Below are 21967 nucleotides of genomic sequence, written 5' to 3' on the forward strand. Positions count from 1 at the left end.
GACTGATATTTTACTGTGTCTTTCGTGATGATACTGCTGCCTTAACAGGGTTCTGTTGTCCTTGTATCTTTTATTCAAACGGGATTGTGAAAGGCAGAGGTTCTGATGCCTCTCTCTAACATCTCTCCTATAAGAACCTGTAGTTTGAACTAAACGTTTCTTTCCAAGTGCTGTTTTTCTGGGGTTGTTGCAGAAAATTGGAACAGCTCCTTTGTTAAGTTGTGGGGAGTGTCGTGTTGGTTCGGTTGTCCAATTATATTTCAATTTGTGTTTTATTCGGTGGTGTGTAAATAAATTGTTTTACTTGAAGCCAAGTGGTTTGACCAGGTGCATCAAAGCTGGAATAGAGAGGAGATGCCTAAAACAACTGGAAGAGTTAGAGTATCGGCGACCTTCGTGAAATGTTTTGGGAGGTTCTAACCTGGTATTCTACACTTTTCATTCTGAATTGATACAAACAGTTAGAATGCTGAAGGGTTGGACCAAGTGGATAGAAACAATGGTTAGTAAGTCCAGAGGACTGGAGACCGATGTAGAGAGGAGATGGAAGTACTACTGGATGAATACACAACAACATTGTGACCCATGTCCATCAAAACTACAGATGGCTTTTTCATGGGTACTGACGAAAGCAGCGTCCAGGCCAATATTGAACAATGGCCTTAGTCTGTGACAAGGAGACTTCTAGACACAGTGACAGTGAAGTATTGGCAATATATTTCCAAGTCACGGTGATGTGTGGTTTCAATGGGGACAATGAAGGGCAATGTAGAATGAGAGTGCACTGTTTTTGATTAAGTGATAGCAGATGAGCAGAATTTCTCTCCCGCAAAAGGTCATAAATCTGTGGAATATGATTTCGCTCTTTGGGCACTGAGTAAATTTAAGTAGATGCGAGATAGATTTTCTTCATTAATAATGGGTTAAAGGGCCACAGTTTTAGTGGTACCTGAGATGAAATACATAATTCTGTAAAATGTTGACATGAGTGGATTTTTGGAAGTTCTAAATTACAGAACAGTGGAGACTCCTTCCGGAAATTTAATAAAGAATGTTTTTTTTCACAAATTGGAATGACTACAGGAATCTTCGAGGGACTTCTATATCGTTGAGGGAGATCTTGTGGGAAAATAGTATACATTTTCGTAAACTGTCATGACTCTCAGTAGAAGTAGAACCAAAGAAATCATGTTGTGAAGACCTTTCTGATAGAAAATGACAATGGCTCTTAAGAATGCTTCTTCATTTTTGGCTGAATTCAGTAACTGTGGGAGGAAGAGAAGGATGAGATTGGAAAGATGCAACTTGAAGGCTCATGTGACCCTGTTGTGAGATTCCTCTCCCTGGGCTAAAAGACCTCAGTTTAACGGTCACATTCTCCAGAACAGTCTGAATGCACAGTGTGATTTACAATGGTGATAGTTGACCACTTGAATCTACCTCTTGAATGACCTTATGTTCCACACGCCATTAAGATCAGGCTGAGGCAATCAGGTCCCTCATCACCATTTCTAAACTCAGAGTTCTAACGCCTGACAGACACTGGCTTTGTTTCTGTGGGAATCACATAGCTTACTGTAAATGCTGCTCAAGGACATGAGGCAGACAGTGATACAGTCATGAAGATGCACAGCACGGAATAAGACTCATATATCTTAGACAGTAATGAGAAGATTTGTAGTTCAGGTTGAGGTCTTGGGCGTAGACTTGCTCACTTACCTGGAAGGTTCATTTTCAGACGTTTTGTCACAATACTAGGTAACATGTTCAGTGAAACTCTGGATGAAACACTGCTGGTGTTTCCAGCTTTCTGATTATACGTCTGGGTTTCCTTGTGTCGGTGATGTAATTTCTCGTGGTGGCGTCATTTCATATGATGATGTCATTTCCTGTTCTTTTTCTCAGGGGCTGGTAAATGGGGTCCAAGTCAATGTGGTGGTTGTTAGAGTTCCGGTTGGAATGCTATTCTCGTGTGTGTTTTCTTTCATGGCTTGTCCTAGGATGGATGTGTTGAGAGGATCATGTCGTTTTGTGGCCAGTTGAAGTTCATGTATTCTGGCAGCTAATCCTCTGCCTGCCTGTCCAATGTGGTGTTTGTCCCAGTTATTGCATTGTATTTTGTGCCTTACATTAGCTTTGCTTGCTGTCTGTATAGGATCTTTTAAGTTAATTAGCGGCTGTTTTAGTGTATTGGTGGGTTTGTGGGCTACCATGATGCCAAGGTGTTTCGGTCGTCTCGCAGTCATTTCAGAGATGTCTTTGATGGAGGGGAGAGTGGCTAAGGTTTATTAATGCGTTTTGTCTATTTGTTTGGGGTTGTTGCTGAAAAATCGGCGAACTGTGTTCATTGGGGATACATTCTATTTGAATACACTGTATAGGTGATTTTCATCTACTCTGAGTAGTTCCTCTGTGTTGCTGTGTGTGATGGCTCATTGAAATAATGTTCTGATGCAGCTTCATTTGTGGATGTTGCGATGGTTGCTTCTGAATTCAATATCTGGCCTGTTTGTGTTATTTTCCTGTAGATGCTGGCTTTTCACTCTACTGTGACATCTAGGAATGGCAGTTTATTGTTGTTTTCCTCCTCTTTAGTGACTTTTATGCCAGTAAGTGCATTATTGCTGGTCTTGAAGGTTTCCTCTAATTTGTTGCATTTACTGATGACAAAGGTGTCACCCACATAGCGGACCCAAAGTTTGGGTAGGATGGTTGGCAGAGCTGTTTGTTCGAGTCTCTGCATTGCTGCCTCTGTTAAGAATCCTGATATTGGAAATCCCATGGGCATGCCATTGGTTTGTCTGTAGATTTTGTTTTTGAAAGTGAAGTGCGTGGTAAGGAGAGGTCCAGTAGCTTGATGATACTGTCCTTGCTGATGAAGTCAGTGGTGTTTGGTGTATGTGTCTTTGGGTCTTCTAATTGTGTAGTCAATGTTTCTTTGGCCAGGTTAATTTAGTGGATGCTGCCAGAATTCATAAATTCAGACATGGATATGTTGGAACAAAGGGCCTGTTGCCATGCTGTACATCTCCATGGTTCTATTGTAGTCTCCGCTGGACCAATTCTCTCATTTACCACTCCTGCACAAATCCAGGAGGTGCCCAGGCTCTCCCTTCGAGTATAATCCTGCCACAGTTCTCCCACTTCGAATTTAAAGGCACCTACATGAATTCTCCAATTATTGAAGCCCTGCATCAATTCCTTCCACTTAGATGTTCCCTGATACACTTCTGCAGCATCTGCAGTCCTCACTTTCTCCTAGAAGATTTTAGGAGGAGAAAGTGAGGTCTGCAGATTCCTGAAGAAGGGCCTGTGCCCGAAACGTCGAATCTCCTATTCCCTGGATGCTGCCTGACCTGCTGTGCTGTTCCAGCAATAAAGTTTCAACCTAGAAGATTTTAACCTACTGCCAATCCTCTTACAAGAATGCCTTCCTTGAAGAAGCTCTCTTCCTCCCTCTACAAGGATTTCAGTGAGTCCCTCTCTCACTGCACACCCCAGGTCATCTCCTCTGCCCAAAAGCTCTTCAGCAATGTTTCATGCAGGTCCTTGGACTCCTCCATCGGTAGACCATAGCAACACGACAGCTGGAGGAAGAGCGCCTCATCTTCCGCCTAGGAACCCTCTAACCACAAGCAATGAACTCAGATTTCTCCAGTTTCCTCATTTCTCCTCCCCCACCTTGTCTCAGTCCCAACCCTCGAACTCAGCACCACCTTCCTAACCTGCAATCTTCTTCCTGACCTCTCCGCCTCCACTCCGACTCTGGCCTCTCACCCTCACCTTATCACTCTCACCTTAACCTCCTTCCACCTATCGCATTTCCAACGCCCCTCCCCCAAGTCCCTCCTCCCTACCTTTTATCTTAGCCTGCTTAGCACACTTTCCTCATTCCTGAAGAAGGGCTCATGCCTGAACTATCGATTCTCCTGCTCCTTGGATGCTGCCTGACCTGCTGCGCTTTTCCAACAACACATTTTCAGCTCTGATCTCCAGCATCTGCAGTCCTCACTTTCTCCTAGAAGATTTTAACCTATTGTCAATCCTCTTACAAGGATGCCTTCCTTGAAGAAGCTCTTTTCCTTCCTCTACAAAGATTTCAGTGAGTCCCTCTCTCACTGCACACCCCAGCTCATTTCCTCTGCCCAGACGCTCCTCAGTCACGTTACATGCAGGTCCTTGGACTCCTCCATCGCCAGACCATAGCAACACGACGACTGGAGGAAGAGCGCCTCATCTTCCGCCTTGGAACCCTCCAACCACAAGGGATGAACTCAGATTTCTCCAGTTTCCTCATTTCCTCTCCCCCCACCTTGTCTCAGTCCCAAACCTCGAACTCAGCACCACCTTCCTAACCCTTATCTTCTTCCTGACCTCTCCGCCCCCACTCCCACTCCGACCTATCACTCTCTCCTTAACCTCCTTCCACCTATCGCATTCCCAACACCCTTCCCCCAAGTCCCTCCTCCCTACCTTTTACCTTAGCCTGCTTGGCACACTTTCCTAATTTTTGAAGAAGGGCTCATGCCCGAAACATCGATTCTCCTGCTCCTTGGATGCTGCCTGACCTGCTGCGCTTTTCCAGCAACACATTTTCAGCACTGATACACTTCCTCAACTTAAAGGTGTCGTGCTAATTTTTGAAAATTTAGTGGTGCACTGAAGTGAGTCTCCAATTTACTGATGGTTGCAACATTTCTTCTTTTTATTGATTCCCTGCCCCTTTTCGCCAATTTATACCTGCTTTGCTCCAATTCTCGAATATATTGGCTCTCAATATATTACCAAATTTCAAATGTTATGGCCGTATGCACGAAACCTTCCATTTACTGATGCCCACCAATTCTCCCAATATTCATACTCCAAAGTGAATTCTTCCATTTACTGATGCGCTCACCCAATTATACCATTTAGGGGTGCCCTACTCTCATTCTCCCATTTACTGGTTCCATTCCTCAGTTTTCGTTTTTCGTTCCACTGTGCACCAGTTCTTCCATTTAGTATTTCTCTGCAACAAATCTCCCATTTAGTGGTCTGCTGCCAGAATTACCTAATCTTGGCGATCCCTGTATCAATTCTACAAATTACCGATCCTGAACATATCCTCCATTTTCTGGTGAACTGCAGCAACTCTCCCATTTTGTATTACACTGTATTGAATCTCCACCACTAATAATTTGCAATATTTGCCCTATTTACTAATTCACTGTGTGTTCCACACTTTGCTCCAATTCTGGACGTTGTCAGCACCCTGCAGCTTATCTCTCATTAACTGATTCCCGCATCAATTCCTCAATTCGGTGTTGCTTAGCAGCATTTCCACCAATTTTGAAATGTTTTGTGCCAATTCTCTAATATTCTCCAACATTGAGTGGAGAACCTGTTCAGGACGTCAGTAAAAGGGGAAAATGGTACTTAACAAGCACTGAATTGGAGAATTGATGCGGGGCATCAGTACACGAGAGCCCTGGTGCAGGGTGCTGATAACTTCAAGAATTGTAGTAAATGGGAAAACACGGGCAGTGAATCAGTAACTCGGACAAATGTTGAAAAGGATTCGTTTTGGCGATTCAATACAGTGCACCATGAAATGGGACAGTTGGTGCAGTTCACCGCTAAAGGGCGGATATGTGCAGTGTCAGTAATTTGGATATTTGATGCAGGGAAAATTTGAGAATTCTGGCATCAGGTCACGAAATGGGAGAATTGTTGCAGAGAAATACTAAATGGAAGAACTGATGCGCAGTGGAACTGAATAAGAGAATTTGAGCATCGCACCAGTAAGTGGAAGAACGAGAGTAGGGCGCGTCGAAATGGTAGAATCGGGCTAAGGTATCAGTAAATGGAAGAATCAGTACAGAGGTATGTGTCAATGGGAGACATGGCGGGCATTAATAAATGTGAGATTTGGTGCACAGTGACATTACATTAGAAAATTACATTAAATTCATAGGTGGAAATACAGGGGCAGGACAACACTCAAGGGGAGAGTTGGTGCAGTTCCCAGATTTGTGCAGAATTGGTAAATGTGAGAATTGATGGAGGGAAGTGGAGCCCCACATAGAGAATATCTTAGTGAATTGGGGCACAGCAAGTCTAAACTGGAGAATAGGGCCAGGGAATAAAAAAGGCAGAAATGTTGCAAGCATCAGTAAATTGGAGACTCAGTTCAGTGCACCACGAAATGAAAAGAAGAATTCAGTAGGGCACTCCGACGTGGAATTAGTGTACCGGGAAATAACGAAATGCAAGGAGTAGATGCAGAGCATCAATATTTAGAGAATTCATGCAGGTGCCATTTAATTCTAAGAGGGCGAACTGGGGCAGGATAATATTCAAAGGGAGAGTTGGTCCATTTCCCGGATTTGTGCAGGATTGGTAAATGGGGGACTTGGTGCTGCGAGCAAGCCCTAAATTGAGCCATGGAGATGTACAGCATGGAAACAAACCATGGATCGGTAATTCTGGAGATTTGATGCAGACATGGCAAGATTAGGGAATTCTGGCTGTAGACCACTAAATAGGAGAATTGTTTTAGAGAAATTCTAAATGGAAGAACTGGTGCACAGTTCAACAAAATTGGGGAACTGAGACTTGGCACCAGTAAATTAGAGAATTAGAGTAGGGTACCTCTAAATCATTGTGGTTCTGTTCGCCGAGCTGGGAATTTGTGTTGCAGACGTTTCATCCCCTGTCTAGGTGACATCCTCAGTGCTTCACAGGAGGCTCCCAAGCACTGAGGATATCACCTAGACAGGGGACGAAACATAAGCAACTCAAATTCCCAGCTCGGCGAACAGAACCACAACAATGAACACCCGAGCTACAAATCCTCTCCCAAACTTTGAATACCTCTAAATTGTAGAATCGGGCTCTGGCATCAGTAAATGGAAGAATTCATCTAAGGTTATGAGTAAACTGGAGATTTGGCAGGAATCAATAAATAGGAGATTCGGTGCACATTGCCATTACAATACAAAATGGGCGCGAGTGTCAATTTTTTAGAGAATTGGTGTATAACATGTCTAAATTAGGGAATTGAGGCAGGGAACCAGTAAAAAGGAGAAATGTTGCAAGCATCAGTTAATGGAAGATTCAGTTCAGTTCACCACTAAATGAAAAAAAATAAGCAGGACAGTCGTACGTGAAAGAGGTGTATCAGGGAACAGCTAAATGGAAGGAATTGATGGCATCAATAATTGGAGAATTCACGGAGGGGACATTACATTCAAAGGGGGAGAATTGGTTCACGATAATACTCAAAGGGAGAATTGGTGCATTCCCGGGATTTGTGCAGGATTGGGAAATGGAAGAATTTATACAGGGAAGCTGAGCCCTAAATCGAGCATGGAAATAGCCCCTTCGGTCCAATGTGTCCATGCCTAAATTTAAGAATTCTGGCTGCGCTCCACTAATTTGGAGATAATGGGAGAATTGGTGCAGTGTAGAACTAAATTTGAGATTTGAGACAGTGTAGCACTAAATCTGAGAATGGAGGCCGCACAATACTAGATGGGATAATTAGAGAGGGCACCCCTAAATTGGGAGAGGACATCAGTCAATATTAGATTTGGTATAGGGCAACACTGAGTGGAGAACTTGTTCAGGACATCAGTAATTGGGGGAAATGGGGCTGGGCAACATTGAATTGAAGAATTCGTGCGGGCCACAGCAAATGAGAAACCTGATGCAGGATGCTAATAACTTCGAGAAATGGAGCAAATGGGAAAACATGGGAATCAGTAACTAGGACAAATGTTGCAAAGGATTAGTGGTAGAGAGTCAATGCATTGCACTGTGAAATGGAAAATTGGATCAGTTCACCACTAAAGGGAGGATATGTGCAGGATCAGGAATTTTGGATATTTGATGCAGTAATTGTCAAGATTAGAGAATTCCAGCTGCAGGCCACTACATAGGAGAATTGTTGAAGAAACATTCTAAATGGAAGAATTGTTGCACAGCAGAAAATTAGGGAACTGAGGCATGGCAGCAGATAATTGGAAAATTATCATAGAGCACCTCTAAATGGTAGAATCAGGCTCGGATATCAGGAAATGGAAGAATTTGTCCAGGGGTATAAGTAAATGGGAGACCTGTTGGGAATCAATAAATGGGAGATTCTGAGCAGAGTGCAATCACAATAGAAAGTTGATGGGAGTGCCACTGTATTAGACAATTGGAGCAGAGCATGTCTATATTGGGAAACTCGGGGTAGGGAACCATTAAAACGGAGAAATGTTGCAAGCACTAGTAAATTGGAAATTCAGTTAAGTGCACCACTAAATGAAAAAAAACTCAGCAGAGCAGCCATACGTAGAGGTGTATCAGGGAACAAATAAATGGAAGGAATTGATGCAGGTCATCAATAATTGGAGAATTCATGCAGGATCCATTGCATTCTAAGTGGGAGAGCCTGGGCAGGATCATACTCAGAGGGAGAATTGGTGCATTTCCGGGTTTTGTACAGGATTGGTAAATGGGAGAATTGGTACAGTAAAGCTGAGCCCGAAATAGAGACACCGAGATGTACAGCACAGAAACAGACCCTTCCATCCAACTTGTCCAAGCCTAATGTTAAGAATTCTACTAGTGCTCCACTAAATTGGAGATAATGGGAGAATTTGTGCAATTCAACACTAAATGGGGGATTTGGGGCAGTGTAGCACTAAATGAGAGAATTGGGACAGGACAATACAGATTGGCAGAATTAGTGTAGGGCACCCCTAAATTGGGCGAGGGCACCAATCAATATGAGGCTTGTTGTAGGGCAACTCAGTGTGGAGAACTTCTTCAGGACATCAGTAAATGGTGGAAAGGATGCTTTGCAACACTGAATTGGAGAACTGCTGCTGGGCACCAGTAAAGGTGAGACCTGTTTCAGGCTGCTAGTAACTTCGAGAATTGGAGCAAATGGGCGAACACGGTCAGTGAATCAGTAAATAAGACAAAGGATTAGTGGTGGAGAGTCATTACAGGCACCACGAAATTGAAGAGTTGGCGCTGTTCTCCACTAAATGGAGGATATGCGCAAGATTGGCAATTTGGGGATTTGATGCAGGGATCGCCAAAATTAGAGAATTCTGACAGCGGACTATTAAATTGGACAATCATTGAAAAGAACTACAAAATGGAAGAATCTAAATATGAGAATTTGAAACAGGGCATCAGAAAAACGAAGAATTTGGGCAGTTTCACACAAAATGGGAAAAATGGTGCAGTGTAGCTCTAAATGGCAGAATTGGTGCAGTTCAGCACGAAATGGCAGAATTGGGGCAGGACAAGATAGGAGAATTAGAATAGGGCACCCCTAAATTGGGCGAGGGCATCAGTAAATATGAGGAGTGGTGTCAGGCAACACTGAGTGGAGAACCTACCAGGACATCACAAATTGGGGGAAATGGGCAAGACCAAATTGAAGAATTGGTGTGGGGCATCAGTAAATGAGAGACCTGTTGCAGGGTACTAATAACTTCGAGAAATGGAGCAAATGGGAGAACACGGGAATCATCAAATAGGTCAAATGTTGCAAAGGATTAATGGCGGAGAGTCAATACAGTACACCATGAAATGGAAGATTTGTTGCAGTCCAATACAGAAGGGAGGATATGTACAGGATCGGTAATTCTGGAGATTTGATGCAGAAATTGCCCAGATTAGAGAATTCTGACTGAAGACCACTAAATGGGCGAATGATTGCAGAGAAATAATAAATGGAAGACCTGATGCACAGTAGAAATAAATTAGGGAACTGAGGCATGGCAGCGGTAAATGAGAAAATTAGTGGAGCATCAGAAAATGGAAGAATTCGTCCAGGGGTATGAGTAAATGGGAGACTTGTTGGGAATCAATAAATGGGAGATTCTGTGCAAAATGCAATTGCAATAGAAAATTGACGGGTGTGCCAATGTACTAGAGAATTGGAACACAGCATGTCTACATTGGGAAATTGGGGCAGGGAACCAGTAAAAAGGAGAAATGTTGCAAGCATCAGTAAATTGGAAATTCTGTTAAGTGCACTACTAAATGAAAAAAAAAATCAGCAGGCTAGCCAAAGGTGGAAGAATTGTATCAGGAAACAACTAAATGGAAGGAAGTCATGCAGGGCATCAATAATTGCAGAATTCAGGCAGGTGCCATTAAATTCTAACTGGGAGAACGGGGACAGGATAATACTAAAAGGGAGAATTGGTGTATTTTCGGGATTTGTGCAGAATTGGTAAATGGGAGAATTGGTCCAGGGAAGCTCAGCCCAAAATACAGCCATTGATATGTTTAGCACACCCTTCTGTCTAACTTGTCCAAACCTAAATTTAAGAATTCTAGCAGCGTTCCACTAAATTGGGGATAATGGGAGAATTTGTGCAGTTTAGCACTAAATGGAAGAATTGGGAAATGATAATACAGGATGGCAGAATTAGACTAGGGCACCCCTAAATTGGGCGAGGGCACCAGTCAATATGAGGATTGGTGTAAGGCAACACTGAGTGGAGAACTTGTTCAGGACATCAGTAATAGGCGGAAATGGTGGTCAGGAACACTGACTTGAAGAATTCTTGCGGGACATCAGTAAATGAGAAACCTGGTGCGGGGTGCTGATAACTTCGAAAGTTAGATCAAATGGGAGAACACTGGCAATAAATAGGTCAACCGTTGAAAAGGAGCAGTGGTGGATTCAATATAGTGCAGCACGAAATGGGAGGGTTCCTGCATTTCACCAGTGAACGGAGGATATGGGTAGGATCGGTAATTTGGAGATTTGATGCAGGGATCGCCAAAATTAGAGAATTCTGGCTGTAGACCACGAAATTGCAGAATCATTGCAAGGAAGTACAGAATGGAAGAAATGTGCAAGGGGAAAATCTAAATATGGGAATTTGGAAAAGGACATCAGATAATGTGAGAATCTGTGACGTTTAGCTCGAAATGGGAGAACTTGGTGCAGTGCAGCACTCAATGGCAGATTTGGTGCAGTGGAGTACTAAGTGGGAGTTTTGGGGCAGCACAATACTGGATGGGAGAATTAGAGCGGGACACCCATAAATTGGGAGAGGGCATCAGCCAATATGAGGATTGGTGTTCAGGCAACACTGTAGAACTTGTCCAGGACATCAGTATTGGTGTTGTCCAGTATCGGTATTGTCCAGGAAATTGTGCTGGGCAACAATAAGTTGAAGAACTGTTGCAGGGAATCAGTAAATTAGAGAGCTGGTGCAAGGTGCTGATAACTTCAAGAAATGGAGCAAATGGGAGAACGCTCGAATCAGTAAATAGGACAAATGTTGCTAAGGTTTAGTGATAGAGAGTCAATACAGTGCACCACAAAATGGGAGAATTGGTTCAGTTAACCTCTAAAGGAAGGAAATGTGTAGGAGCGGTAATTTGTAGACTTGATGCAGGGATTGCCAAGATTGGAGAATTCTGGCTGCAGACCACTAAATGGCTTGGGCAACACTGAATGGGGAACTTGTTCGAGACATCGATAATGGATGAATTTGTGTAGGGGTATGGGTGAATGGGAAATTTGGTGGGAATCAATAAATGGGAGATTCGGTGCAAGTGGGAGAACAGCGGCAGTGAATCAGTAAATGGGACAAATGTTGCAAAGGAGAAGTGGTGCAAAGTGAATAGAGTGCACCACGAAATGGGAGAGTTCTTGCAGTTCAACAGTAAAGGGGATATATGTAGGACTGGTAATTTGGAGATTCGATGCAGGGATTGCCAAGATTAGAGAATTGTTGCAGAGGAATACTAAATGGAAAAAAAAACTGGTGCGCACTGGAACTATATTAGAGAAGTCAGGCATGGCATGAGTAAATGGGAGACTTGGTGTAGGGCACTGCTAAATGGTGGAATCAGTAAATTGAAGTATTCGGAGAAGGGCATGAGAAAATAAGAGAATTAGTGGGAGTCAATAAATGGGAGATTCCGTGCACAGTGCCATTAAATTAGAAAATTAGTGGGAGTGCCAATATTTAGACACTTAGAGCAGAGCATGTCTAAATTGGGGAACACAGGCAGGGCATCAATAAAAAGAAGAAATGTTGTAAGCATCAGTAAATTGGAGACTCAGTTCCGTGCACCAATGGAATTTGAGACAGAGCAGCAGATAATGGGGGAATTGGTGCAGTGAATCACTAAATGTGTGAATTGGGCAAAGGCTGAACTTAATATGAGAAATTGGAACAGGGCAACAGATGATGGGAGAATTGGTGCAGTCGAGCGCTAAATGGGAGAATTGCAGCAGAATAATTCTGGATGGGAGAATTAGAGTCGGGCCCCCTTAAACTGGGCGAGGGAATCAGTCAATATGACGGTTGGCTTGAGCAACATTGATTGGAGACCTTTTTCAGAACGTCAGTAATGGAAGTATTAGAATAAGGGTATGAGTAAATGGGAAATTTGGTGGGAATCAATAAATGGGCGATTGGGTGCACAGGACCATTACATTATACAATGGTGGGAGTGCCAATACATTACAGAATTGCAGCACAACATTTCTAAATTCGGGGATAGGACCAGGGAACCAATAAAAAAAGAGAAATGATGGAGGCATCAGTAAATTGGAGATTCAGTTCATTGCACCACTAAATGAAGAAAATTCATCATGGCACCAGTACCTGGATTAAAGATGTTGGGGAATAACTAAATGTGAGGAAATGATGCAGGGCATCAATAATTGGAGAATTCATGCAGATGCTCTTAAAGTCTAAGTGGGAGAACTGAAGCAGGATAATGCTCAAAGGGAGAGTTGGTCCATTTCCCGGATTTGTGCAGGATTGTCAATTGGGAGAATTGGTGCAGTGGAGACCTGAATAGAGCCATACAGATGTACAATCTTCGGTCCAACTTGCCTAAATTTAAAAATGCTGGTAGCACTCATCTAAATTGGAGAATCATTGCAAGTAACTACTAATTGGAAGAATTGGGCATGGGGTAATCGATATATGATAAGTTGGAACAGAGCAATCAGATAATGGGCGAATTGTTGCAGTGTAGCATTAAGTGGGAGAATTGGAGCAGGACAACACAGGTTGGCAGAATTTGAGTAGGGCATTCTTAAATTGGGCAAGGGCAACAGTCAATAAGAGGGCAACACTGAGTGGAGAATTGTTCAGGACAAGAGTAGTTGGGGGAAATGGTGATGAGGAACAATGAATTGAAGAATTGATGCGGGGCAACAGTAAATGAGAACCCTAGTGCATGGTGCTGATAACTTCGAAATTTGGAGCAAATGGGAGAACACAGGCATTTAATCAGTAAATAGGGCAAATGTTGCAAAGGATTAACGGTGGAGATTCAATACAATGCACCACGAAATGGGAGAATTCCTGCAGTTCACCACTAAAGGGAGGATATGTGTAGGACTGGACATTTGGAGATTTGATGCAGAGTTTCCCAAGATTAAAGAATTGTTGCAGAAAAATACTAAATGGAAAAACCGGTGCACAGTGGAACTATATTAGAGAACTGAGGCATGGCACTGGTAAATGGGAAACTTGGAGTGGGGCACCCCTAAATTGTAGAATCAGTCTCGGGCGTCAGTAAATGGAACAATTACTACAGGGGCATGAGGAAATTGGAAAATTAGTAGGAATCAATAAATGGGAGATTCGGTGCGCAGTGCCATTACATTAGAACATTGGTGGGAGAGCAAATATATTAGAGATTTGGAGCAGTGCATGTCTAATTTGGGAAATACTGGCAGGGATCAACAAAATGAAGAAACGTTGTGAGCTTCAGTAAATTGGAGACTCAGTTCCGTGCACCACTGGAATTTGAAACAGAGCATCAGATAATAGAAGAATTGGTGCAGTGTAGCAGTAAATGGGAGAATTGGGGCTGTGGAGCACGAAATGGGAGGATTGGACAAAGGCTGAACTAAATATGAGAATTTGGAACAGGGCATCAGATAATGGGAGAATTGATGCAGTACAGCACTAAATGAGATAATTGGGGCACGACTATTCTAGATGGACAAATTAGAGGAGGACACCGCTAAATTAGGCGAGCAAACCGGTCAATGTGATGGTTGGCTTGGGCAATACTAAGTGGAAAATTTTATCAGGACATCCATAATTCAAGAACTACTATAATTGTGAGATTTGGTGCACAGTGCCATTATATTGGTGGGAGTGCCAACATATTACAGAATTGGAGCAGTGCATTTCTAAATTGGGGATAGTGCCAGGGAACCAGTAAAAAGAAGAAGAAATGTTGCAAACATCAGAGAATTGGAGATTCAGTTCAGTGCACCACTAAATAAAAACAATACAGCAGGGCACCAGCACTTGGAAGAAATGTCTCTGGATCAACTAAATGGAAGGAAATTCAGGGCATCAATAATTGGAGAATTCATGCAGGTGCCATTAAATTGTAAGTGGAAGAACTGGGGCAAGATAATAGTCAAAAGGGAGAATTGTTCCATTTCCCGGATTTGTGCAGGATTGTCAAATGGGAGAATTGGTGCAGTGGAGACCTGAATAGAGCCATAGAGATGTACAGTGCAGAAACACAAACTTTGGTCCAACTTACCTAAATTTAAGAATGCTGGCAACGCTTCACTAAATTGAAGAATCATTGCAAGTAACTACTAAATGGAAGAATTGGGCAAGGTAGTATCTAAATATGAGAATTTGGGACAGAGCATCAAATAATGGGGAAAATTGTGTCGTTTAGATCTTAATGCGTGATTTGGGGCAGTTGTACCACTAAATGGGAGAAATGGAACAGGACAATGCAGAATGTCTGAATTAGCGTAGGGCACGCCTTAATTTGGCGAGGGCATCAATCAAATAAGGATTGGTATAGGGCAACATTGAGTGGAGAACGTGTTCAGGAGATCAGTAATTGGGTGAAATGGTTGTAAGGAACACTGAAATGAAGAATTGATGCGGGGCATCAGTAAATGATAAACCTTGTGCAGTTGCTGATATCTTTGAGAATTGCTGCACATGGGAGAACCCGGGAGTAGATCAGTAAATAGGACAAATGTTGCAAAGGATTAGTGGTGGAGATTCAATACAGTGCACCAGGAAATGGGAGATTTCCTGCAGTTCACCACTAAAGCGGGATATGTGTAGGATGGATAATTTGGAGATTTGGAGATGGGATTGCTAAGATTAGAGAATTGAAGAAATGGTGTTAACATCAGTAAATCGGAGATTCAGTTCCGTGCACCACTGGAATTTGAAACAGAGCATCAGATAATGGGAAAATTGGTTCAGTGTAGCACCAATTGGGAGAATTGGGGCAGTGCAGCTCGAAGTGGGAGAACTGGGCAAAGGCTGAATTAAATATGAGAATTTGGAACAGCACGTCAGATAATAGGAGAATTGGTACAGTTTCGCACTAAATTAGAGTATTGGAGCAGGACAGTGCTGGATGGGAGAATTAGAGTAGTGCACTCCTAAATTGGGCGAGCGAATCAGTCAATATTATGTTTCACTTGGGCAAATTTGAGTGGAAGATTTGTTCAGAACATCAGTAATGGAAGAATTTGTACAGAGGGTCTGAGTGAATGGGAAATTTAGTGGGTATCAATAAATGGGTAATTCGGTCCACAGTGGCATTACACATTATAAAATATATGGGTGTTCCAAACTATTAGGGAAATTGAGCAGAGCATTTCTAAATTGGGGGGTGTGTGGGGTCAGAGGCTGGGAACCAGTGAAAAGAAGAAATATTGCAAGCATCATTAAATTGGAGATTCGGTTCAGTGCACCATTAAATGAAAATAATTCAGAAGGGCACCAGTGCTTGGCAGAAGTGTATCAGGCCACAACTAAATGGAAGGAAATGGTGCAGGGCATCGCTAATTGGAGAATTTATGCAGGTACCATAAAGTGGGAGAACTGGGGCAGGATTCAGCTCACTAATAAATGAAAAAAATGTATCAGTGAACAACTAAATTAGAAAATTGAAATAGGTCTTCAATAATTGGGAATTGGTGCCAGTGCCAGTAAATTAGAGAGTTGGTCCACAATTAGGGAGCTGGAGCAGTATAATACTTTATAGATGAGTTGACAAAAAAAAAATGTTTGCGCAGGATGAAATGGCAGAATGGGTGCAGTGTAGGACTTAATGGGAGATTTGGAGCAGTGTCAGATTAAAAGGGAGACTTGGGGCAGTGTCACACTAAGTGGGAGAATTGGGGTTGTGTAGCGCTAAATGGGAGAATTGGGACAGTGTGGATCAGAATGGCAGAATGGGTGCAGTTCAGCTGTAAATGGGAGAATCTGGGGAGAGTATCACTTAATTGGATAAACTGAACAGTGTAGCACTGAATGGGAGAATCGGAGCAGAATCGCATTAAATGGGAGAATTGGGGCAGTGTCGCACAAATTCACTAAGTTGGGATAATCTGTTGGGTTTTCAGGGATGTTGTTATTCTGTATTCTGCTCTCTTTTCTTTGTGTTTCATTCGGTAATAAATTCTGCTGTGTTTAAAACTAAGTGGCTTGACCAGCTGTATCCCTTCTGGAATATCTGTGTTACACCTATTTAAAACAACTGGCAAAGTTTGCGTCTGAGCTACTGTCGTGAAATGTTTTGAGTCGGTCTGGCCTAGCCATTGTATTATTATCACTATTTCCCAAAGGATCATCCATTATGAGATTGATAATTCGTATTGCTGCATTATTCAATACTGCAACTGGAAAAAACATCCCTTGTCACCCTTGTCTCACAAAGAACACTTCTCTGGGTAGATTTCCACTACCAGCTCTGCCCATCTCATTGGCCCTGCTGATATCCTCCTGCAGTTTATGGCCATGCTCCTCAGTCACACCAGGAATTGGAACACCATACTTTGGGAGAATGTGCAGGAGACTAGGAGGTTCAGTCAGCAATCAGGACAGAGTCAAATCTCTAACTTCAGAATTCTGTGCAATCGATTGGACAAAATATTGATTCATCATTATCCAGCAGCTTCAGCATTTTCATCACTACCTGCTCACCACAGTGAGGTGAAAACTGGAGATGTTCCTTGCCAATTAGCCATGCTCAGTCCCTTTCACAATTGCACAGAATCTGAAGCATACATCGAGTCATAGAGATTAATACAATCTTTGGACCAACATGTCCATGCTGATCGAGTTTCATAAACTGGACTCGTCCCACGGGCATGCATTTGGCCCATGTACCTCTAAACATTTCGTATTCAGCTACCTGTCCAAACATCTCTCAAATGGTTGTAATTGTACTCACCTCTTCCACTTTCTTGAACAGCTCGATCTCTCTGCACACCACCCTCAGATCCCTTTTAAGTGTTCCCCCTCTCATCTTAAACCTGAAACCTCTAAATTTGGACTCCCATATCTGGGAAAAAGAACTTGGCTGTTCACTTTATCTACGCGCTTCATGATTTTATAAACCTCTATACGCTTGAGGGAAAAAAAAACTTCCACGCTTATCCAGCATCTCCTTATAAATCAAACCCTCTTGCCTTGGTACCATTCTTGTAAATCTTTCCTGTACCATTTTCAGTTTAATGACAAACTACTAATGGAAGTGCGAGAAGAATTGTATGTCGTCTCCAAATGCAGCCTTGCCAATATCCAGAACAGTCTCAATATGACATTCCAACACCAATACGCAATGTTCTGACCAATGAAGGCAAGCATGCTTAATGTCTTCTTCACAACTTTGTATACCTGTGACACCACTTTGGAGAAATTACATACCTGCACCCGGAAATCTCTCTTTGCAAGACTAAATGCCAGGGGGCCTAAATTAACTGTCTCAGTCCTGCCCTGGTCTGTCTTACAAAAATGCAATACCACACGTCTATCTAAATTAAAATCCATCTGCCACTCCATTTGTAAGAATATAGGGTCAAGATTCGGGCTTGGCTGATAAGTGGCAAGCATTGACATGCCACGTAAAACCATTAAAATTAATTAACTCCACCCCCAATGCTCACACCCCACAAACATGTATTATCTTCAAGACACACTGCAACAAGTGAAGAAGGCTCCGAGGACAGCATCCTCCAAAGTGGTGGTCTCTCCGATTTAAAAGGACAAGGAGAGCAGATACAAGAAACAGCACCACTGCCAATTCCCATTCATAGCACCACCATCCTGCATTGGAAATATTAACCATTCCTTCACTGTCACTGGTCAATAATTCCTCTGGTGTCAGTCTTGATCCATTCTTTGATATTGATTTGGTTGCTGCGTCGTCAACCAACTCTGACAATACATCTGACAGTTTCAGTTACCCAAGGGTTAACAAGTTCCATTGTTTTCAGCCAGCAAGTCCTTGCATCTCATCGCGAACTTGATGCCTACTACATGTAGACCTGTAAATGTTTGTTACTGCGTTCTCAGAGCCAACCTTTCATCATTCTAACCGCCTCTATCAATTGAGTCTCTTTCATTCAGAATTGAATTGAATTTATTGTCGCGTGTACCGAGGCACAGTGAAAAGCTTTGTCTTGCAAGCGGTACAGGCAGATCACAGAGGTAAGTAGCACAGATAGTAAGTAATAGTTAAACAGCAGCAAAAACAAAAACACAGGTACAGGGAAATGTTAAGGGTTTGTGAGTCCATTCAGTATTCTAACAACAGTAGGGTAGAAAAAGTTACAAAACCAACTGATGCGTGTGTTCAGACTTCTCTACCTTCTCTCCGATAGGAAAAGTTGTGGCCAGGGTAGGATGGATCTTTGAAAATTCTAGCGGCCTTTCCTTGACAGTCGGCCTGGTAGATGGATTATATCCAAAGAAATAAATCCAACGCTTACATTTCTGCTTCACAGTTACAGGGATTTGTATCTGGTATTATCCCAGTTTATCTCTTCGATGCATTCAGTATTACCCCCAAACTGTCAATGTGACTGCCAAAACCACATTAAACTTGAAAATTGTGGTCTTGCTAACATCTGGTTTAAATTTACTGTACATCCCATCATTTGCAGATAGTTGAACCGAATTGGTCATATGTTAAGAAAAGATTTACAAGGATGTTGCTAGGTTTGGAAGATTTGAGCCAAAGGGAGAGGCTGAATAGACTGGGGCTGTTTTCGCTGGAAGCTGAGGGGTGAATTCATAGAGGTTTATAAAATCATGAGGGGCATGGATAGGGTGAATAGACAAGGTCTTTTCCCTGGGGGGAGTCCTTAACTAGAGGTGAGAGGGGAAAGATATAAAAGGGACCTAAGGTGCAACTTTTTCTCACAGAGGGCAGTGCCTGTATGGAATGAGCTGCCAGAGGAAGTGGTGGAGGCTGGTACAATAACAGCATCTAAAAGGCAGTTGGATATGTCTATGAATCGGAAGGGTTCAGAAGGATATGGGCAAAATGCAGGCAAATGGGACTAGATTTGGTTAGGATATCGGGTTTGCATGGACACGTTGGGCTGAAGGGTCTGTTTCCGTAATCTTGATCTCCATGACTGTACGTGTGTTATTCTGCAACTCTGAAATCGATTGGGCTTCGCCCAGGCTTTCAGGATCATATGAGTTGCATTGAGAATTACAAAAAATAGATGGGGTACAAATGTGTTTTGTTCATTTGAGAGACAGTTATCACCAGTAAGGTTGGCATCTATTGCCTAGAGGGCAGCTATGAGTAACCCAGATGACCGTGGACCTGATTCCACAGGTAAGCAGACCAGGTAAAGGTACCAGAATTCCATCCCTTCGTTCTGAAATGGCAATTAACTTTCAGGCTTGACAATCACTAATGGCCAGACAGTAAATATAGCTTTTTATTGAATTGAAATTTCACAAATGATGTGATTTCAAACGAGGCATCCAGGATTTTAGCGTTGGTTTCTGGATTGTGGGCCCAGTGAGTTTATCATTACATCAGCACCTCACCATGTCAATGTAAATTAGTAACGTGCATTACAGAGCAGCGAGGAGGGATATTTAAGCATATTTTTCATCTCCTCCCTGAATCTCCTCTGGGTCAGTGCATAAATATAGGTGTTTGTGCAGGAGCTGGTGCACAGCAGCAGGAACGCGACCCTGATTGCCACATAAAGTGAGCTTGAACCTTGGAATGCCACAAGCTGAGAAACACCGACACAGATGTGGATGACAGTGATGGGTGCCGACAGCACCATGAAGCAGCCGGAGATGGTAAAGAGCAGAATGATGGAGGTCTTCCTGCTCTTCAGCTCGGGGTCTCTGCCCATCTCCCCAGCACCACCTCTGCTGCTCTTCAGGGCCCGGCGAGCTCTGATGGCCACTAGGATGTGGTGGGCAGTGAGAGAGTTCAACAGCAGCAGCAGGGGAATAGGAAGAAACAAGTTTGAGATGTTGGTGAGCCACCGGTGAGCTGCCCAGGCTGGTGAAGTGAGGTATCTGGCGACTGTACGGCAGCCCCACTGTACATTGTTCAGAACGTGAGTGGGCTCATAGCGAAAAGGCAAGGGGATGTTGACCATGATGTTAAAAGCGCTCATGATGATAAGAACGATATTGGCTGTTCTTTTCGTGCAATAACACGCCTTTAATTTATTGCAGCAAATTGCTACAAAGCGATCAAAGGTGAAGGCGATGGTAAACCAGATGGAGAGTTGGATGCTGAACCCTTGCAGGAAGACATTGAGTCGGCAGGCCGGAGTGTATTTCAGCAGCGATCCCGGGAAATAATCCCCGATGATCTGGCTCACGATCACGTTGAAGACAAGGACCATCAGATCTCCCGTTGCCATGGCAGTCATGTAACGAGTGACTCCTTCAGAAAGGCCGCACTTCCCTTGGGAAAGAATCAGCACTGTCATCAGGTTCGCTATAAAGAAAATCCAATCGTGAAATGTGTCAAAACGCCCAGCTGGAGGCACTCTGTCAGCGATTGACAGTCAAGACTGTGGGATGCTGTATGTAATTATATACTTGTACAACTGTGAAGAACAATGACATTTCATTTGTAATCCATGGTCTCTGTCCTGGGCGTAATTGGGTTAAGGTTAGGGATAAGGTTAGAGTAATGGCAAGACGATTTCAGGAATAATATAAAAGTGGTTAACACTTTGCACCACTTAACCTCCCGTTTCAAGAAAACACATCTTATTGCTTTTGAAGCAGCTCAGAGAGGATTCATTTGTCTCATTCCAGGGATTAAAGTCTAGTTTTGCGAAGAAAGGTTATGCCTATATGAGTTTGAGTCCAGAAGAATGTCGTGATCTCACTGAAACATCTAAAACCTTGATCGGAATGCACAAATTAAAATACCAGGAGCGAGTTTCTTCTTGAGGGAAGGATATAAAGAAGGGGACAGGGTTTAAGGATGAGCAGTTTCTCTTCTCAAACAGAGATAAGGAAGTTTGTATTCTCTCAGAGAATGGTGATGATGTGAAATTCTCTTCCTCGAAAGGTCGTGAGGGCTGGGCCTATGAGACTGAGTTGGATAAATTTTGCATACACCAGTGAGTGGACCCCCATGGAATGCAGGCAGGAGGATGCAGCTCATTCAGATCAGCCAGTATCCTCCCGAAAGTCAGAAGGTGTTCAAACGACCAATTGGTCTATTTCTACTCCTAATCCATGTGTTCCAGCATTCCTTTTCTCTGGTTAATGGCCGTCAAAAAAGTTGCCTTGTTAAAAGTCTACCACTGTCATCAATAAACTGTCGACTTCAGCATTAAATATACATAAGGACTCTCCCTACATAGCACCCTCAGTGCTCACAACCCCTGGAGAGAAAGCGTTCCTCCTCACCTCAGTCTGAAATTGACACTCCTTTCTTTTGAGACTCTGCCCTTTTGGCTCTCCCCAAAATAGAACAGACAAGAATGCCACAACAGCTCGTCACCAGTTAACAGGAATTTCAAGGATCACAAGGATGAGATTGACAATTTCCATCAGAAAGTACTTTTGATCCCATTTTCAGGTGGAAGCAGGAACAGTTAAAGCACTCTCCCATCAGTGGAAACACCTTCACAGCATTTACCCCGACAAGCCCCTAAAGAATCTGATATGTCTAAACGAGATCACCTCTCGTTCTTTTAAAA

The 21967-nt window shown here is 43.0% G+C and overlaps 1 protein-coding gene across 1 annotated transcript; it reads right to left on the bottom strand.

Moving 5' to 3' along the window:
* Positions 1-19840: 19840 nt before the first annotated feature.
* On the bottom strand, positions 19841-20737 carry LOC148140429 (putative G protein-coupled receptor 139). Its single transcript, XM_087978721.1, has one exon. The coding sequence runs from the start codon at positions 20735-20737 to the stop codon at positions 19841-19843; it is 897 nt and encodes a 298-aa protein (XP_087834847.1).
* Positions 20738-21967: the final 1230 nt, after the last annotated feature.

This window comes from Chiloscyllium plagiosum, unplaced genomic scaffold, assembly GCF_037043375.1.
Source record: "Chiloscyllium plagiosum isolate Xiang-an unplaced genomic scaffold, Cpla_swu_hap1 HiC_scaffold_35, whole genome shotgun sequence".
Lineage (NCBI taxonomy): Eukaryota > Metazoa > Chordata > Chondrichthyes > Orectolobiformes > Hemiscylliidae > Chiloscyllium > Chiloscyllium plagiosum.

Coding starts and splice junctions, on each gene's coding strand:
- LOC148140429 (XM_087978721.1), bottom strand. CDS start 20,737: ATGACAGTGCTGATTCTTTCCCAAGGGAAGTGCGGCCTTTCTGAAGGA.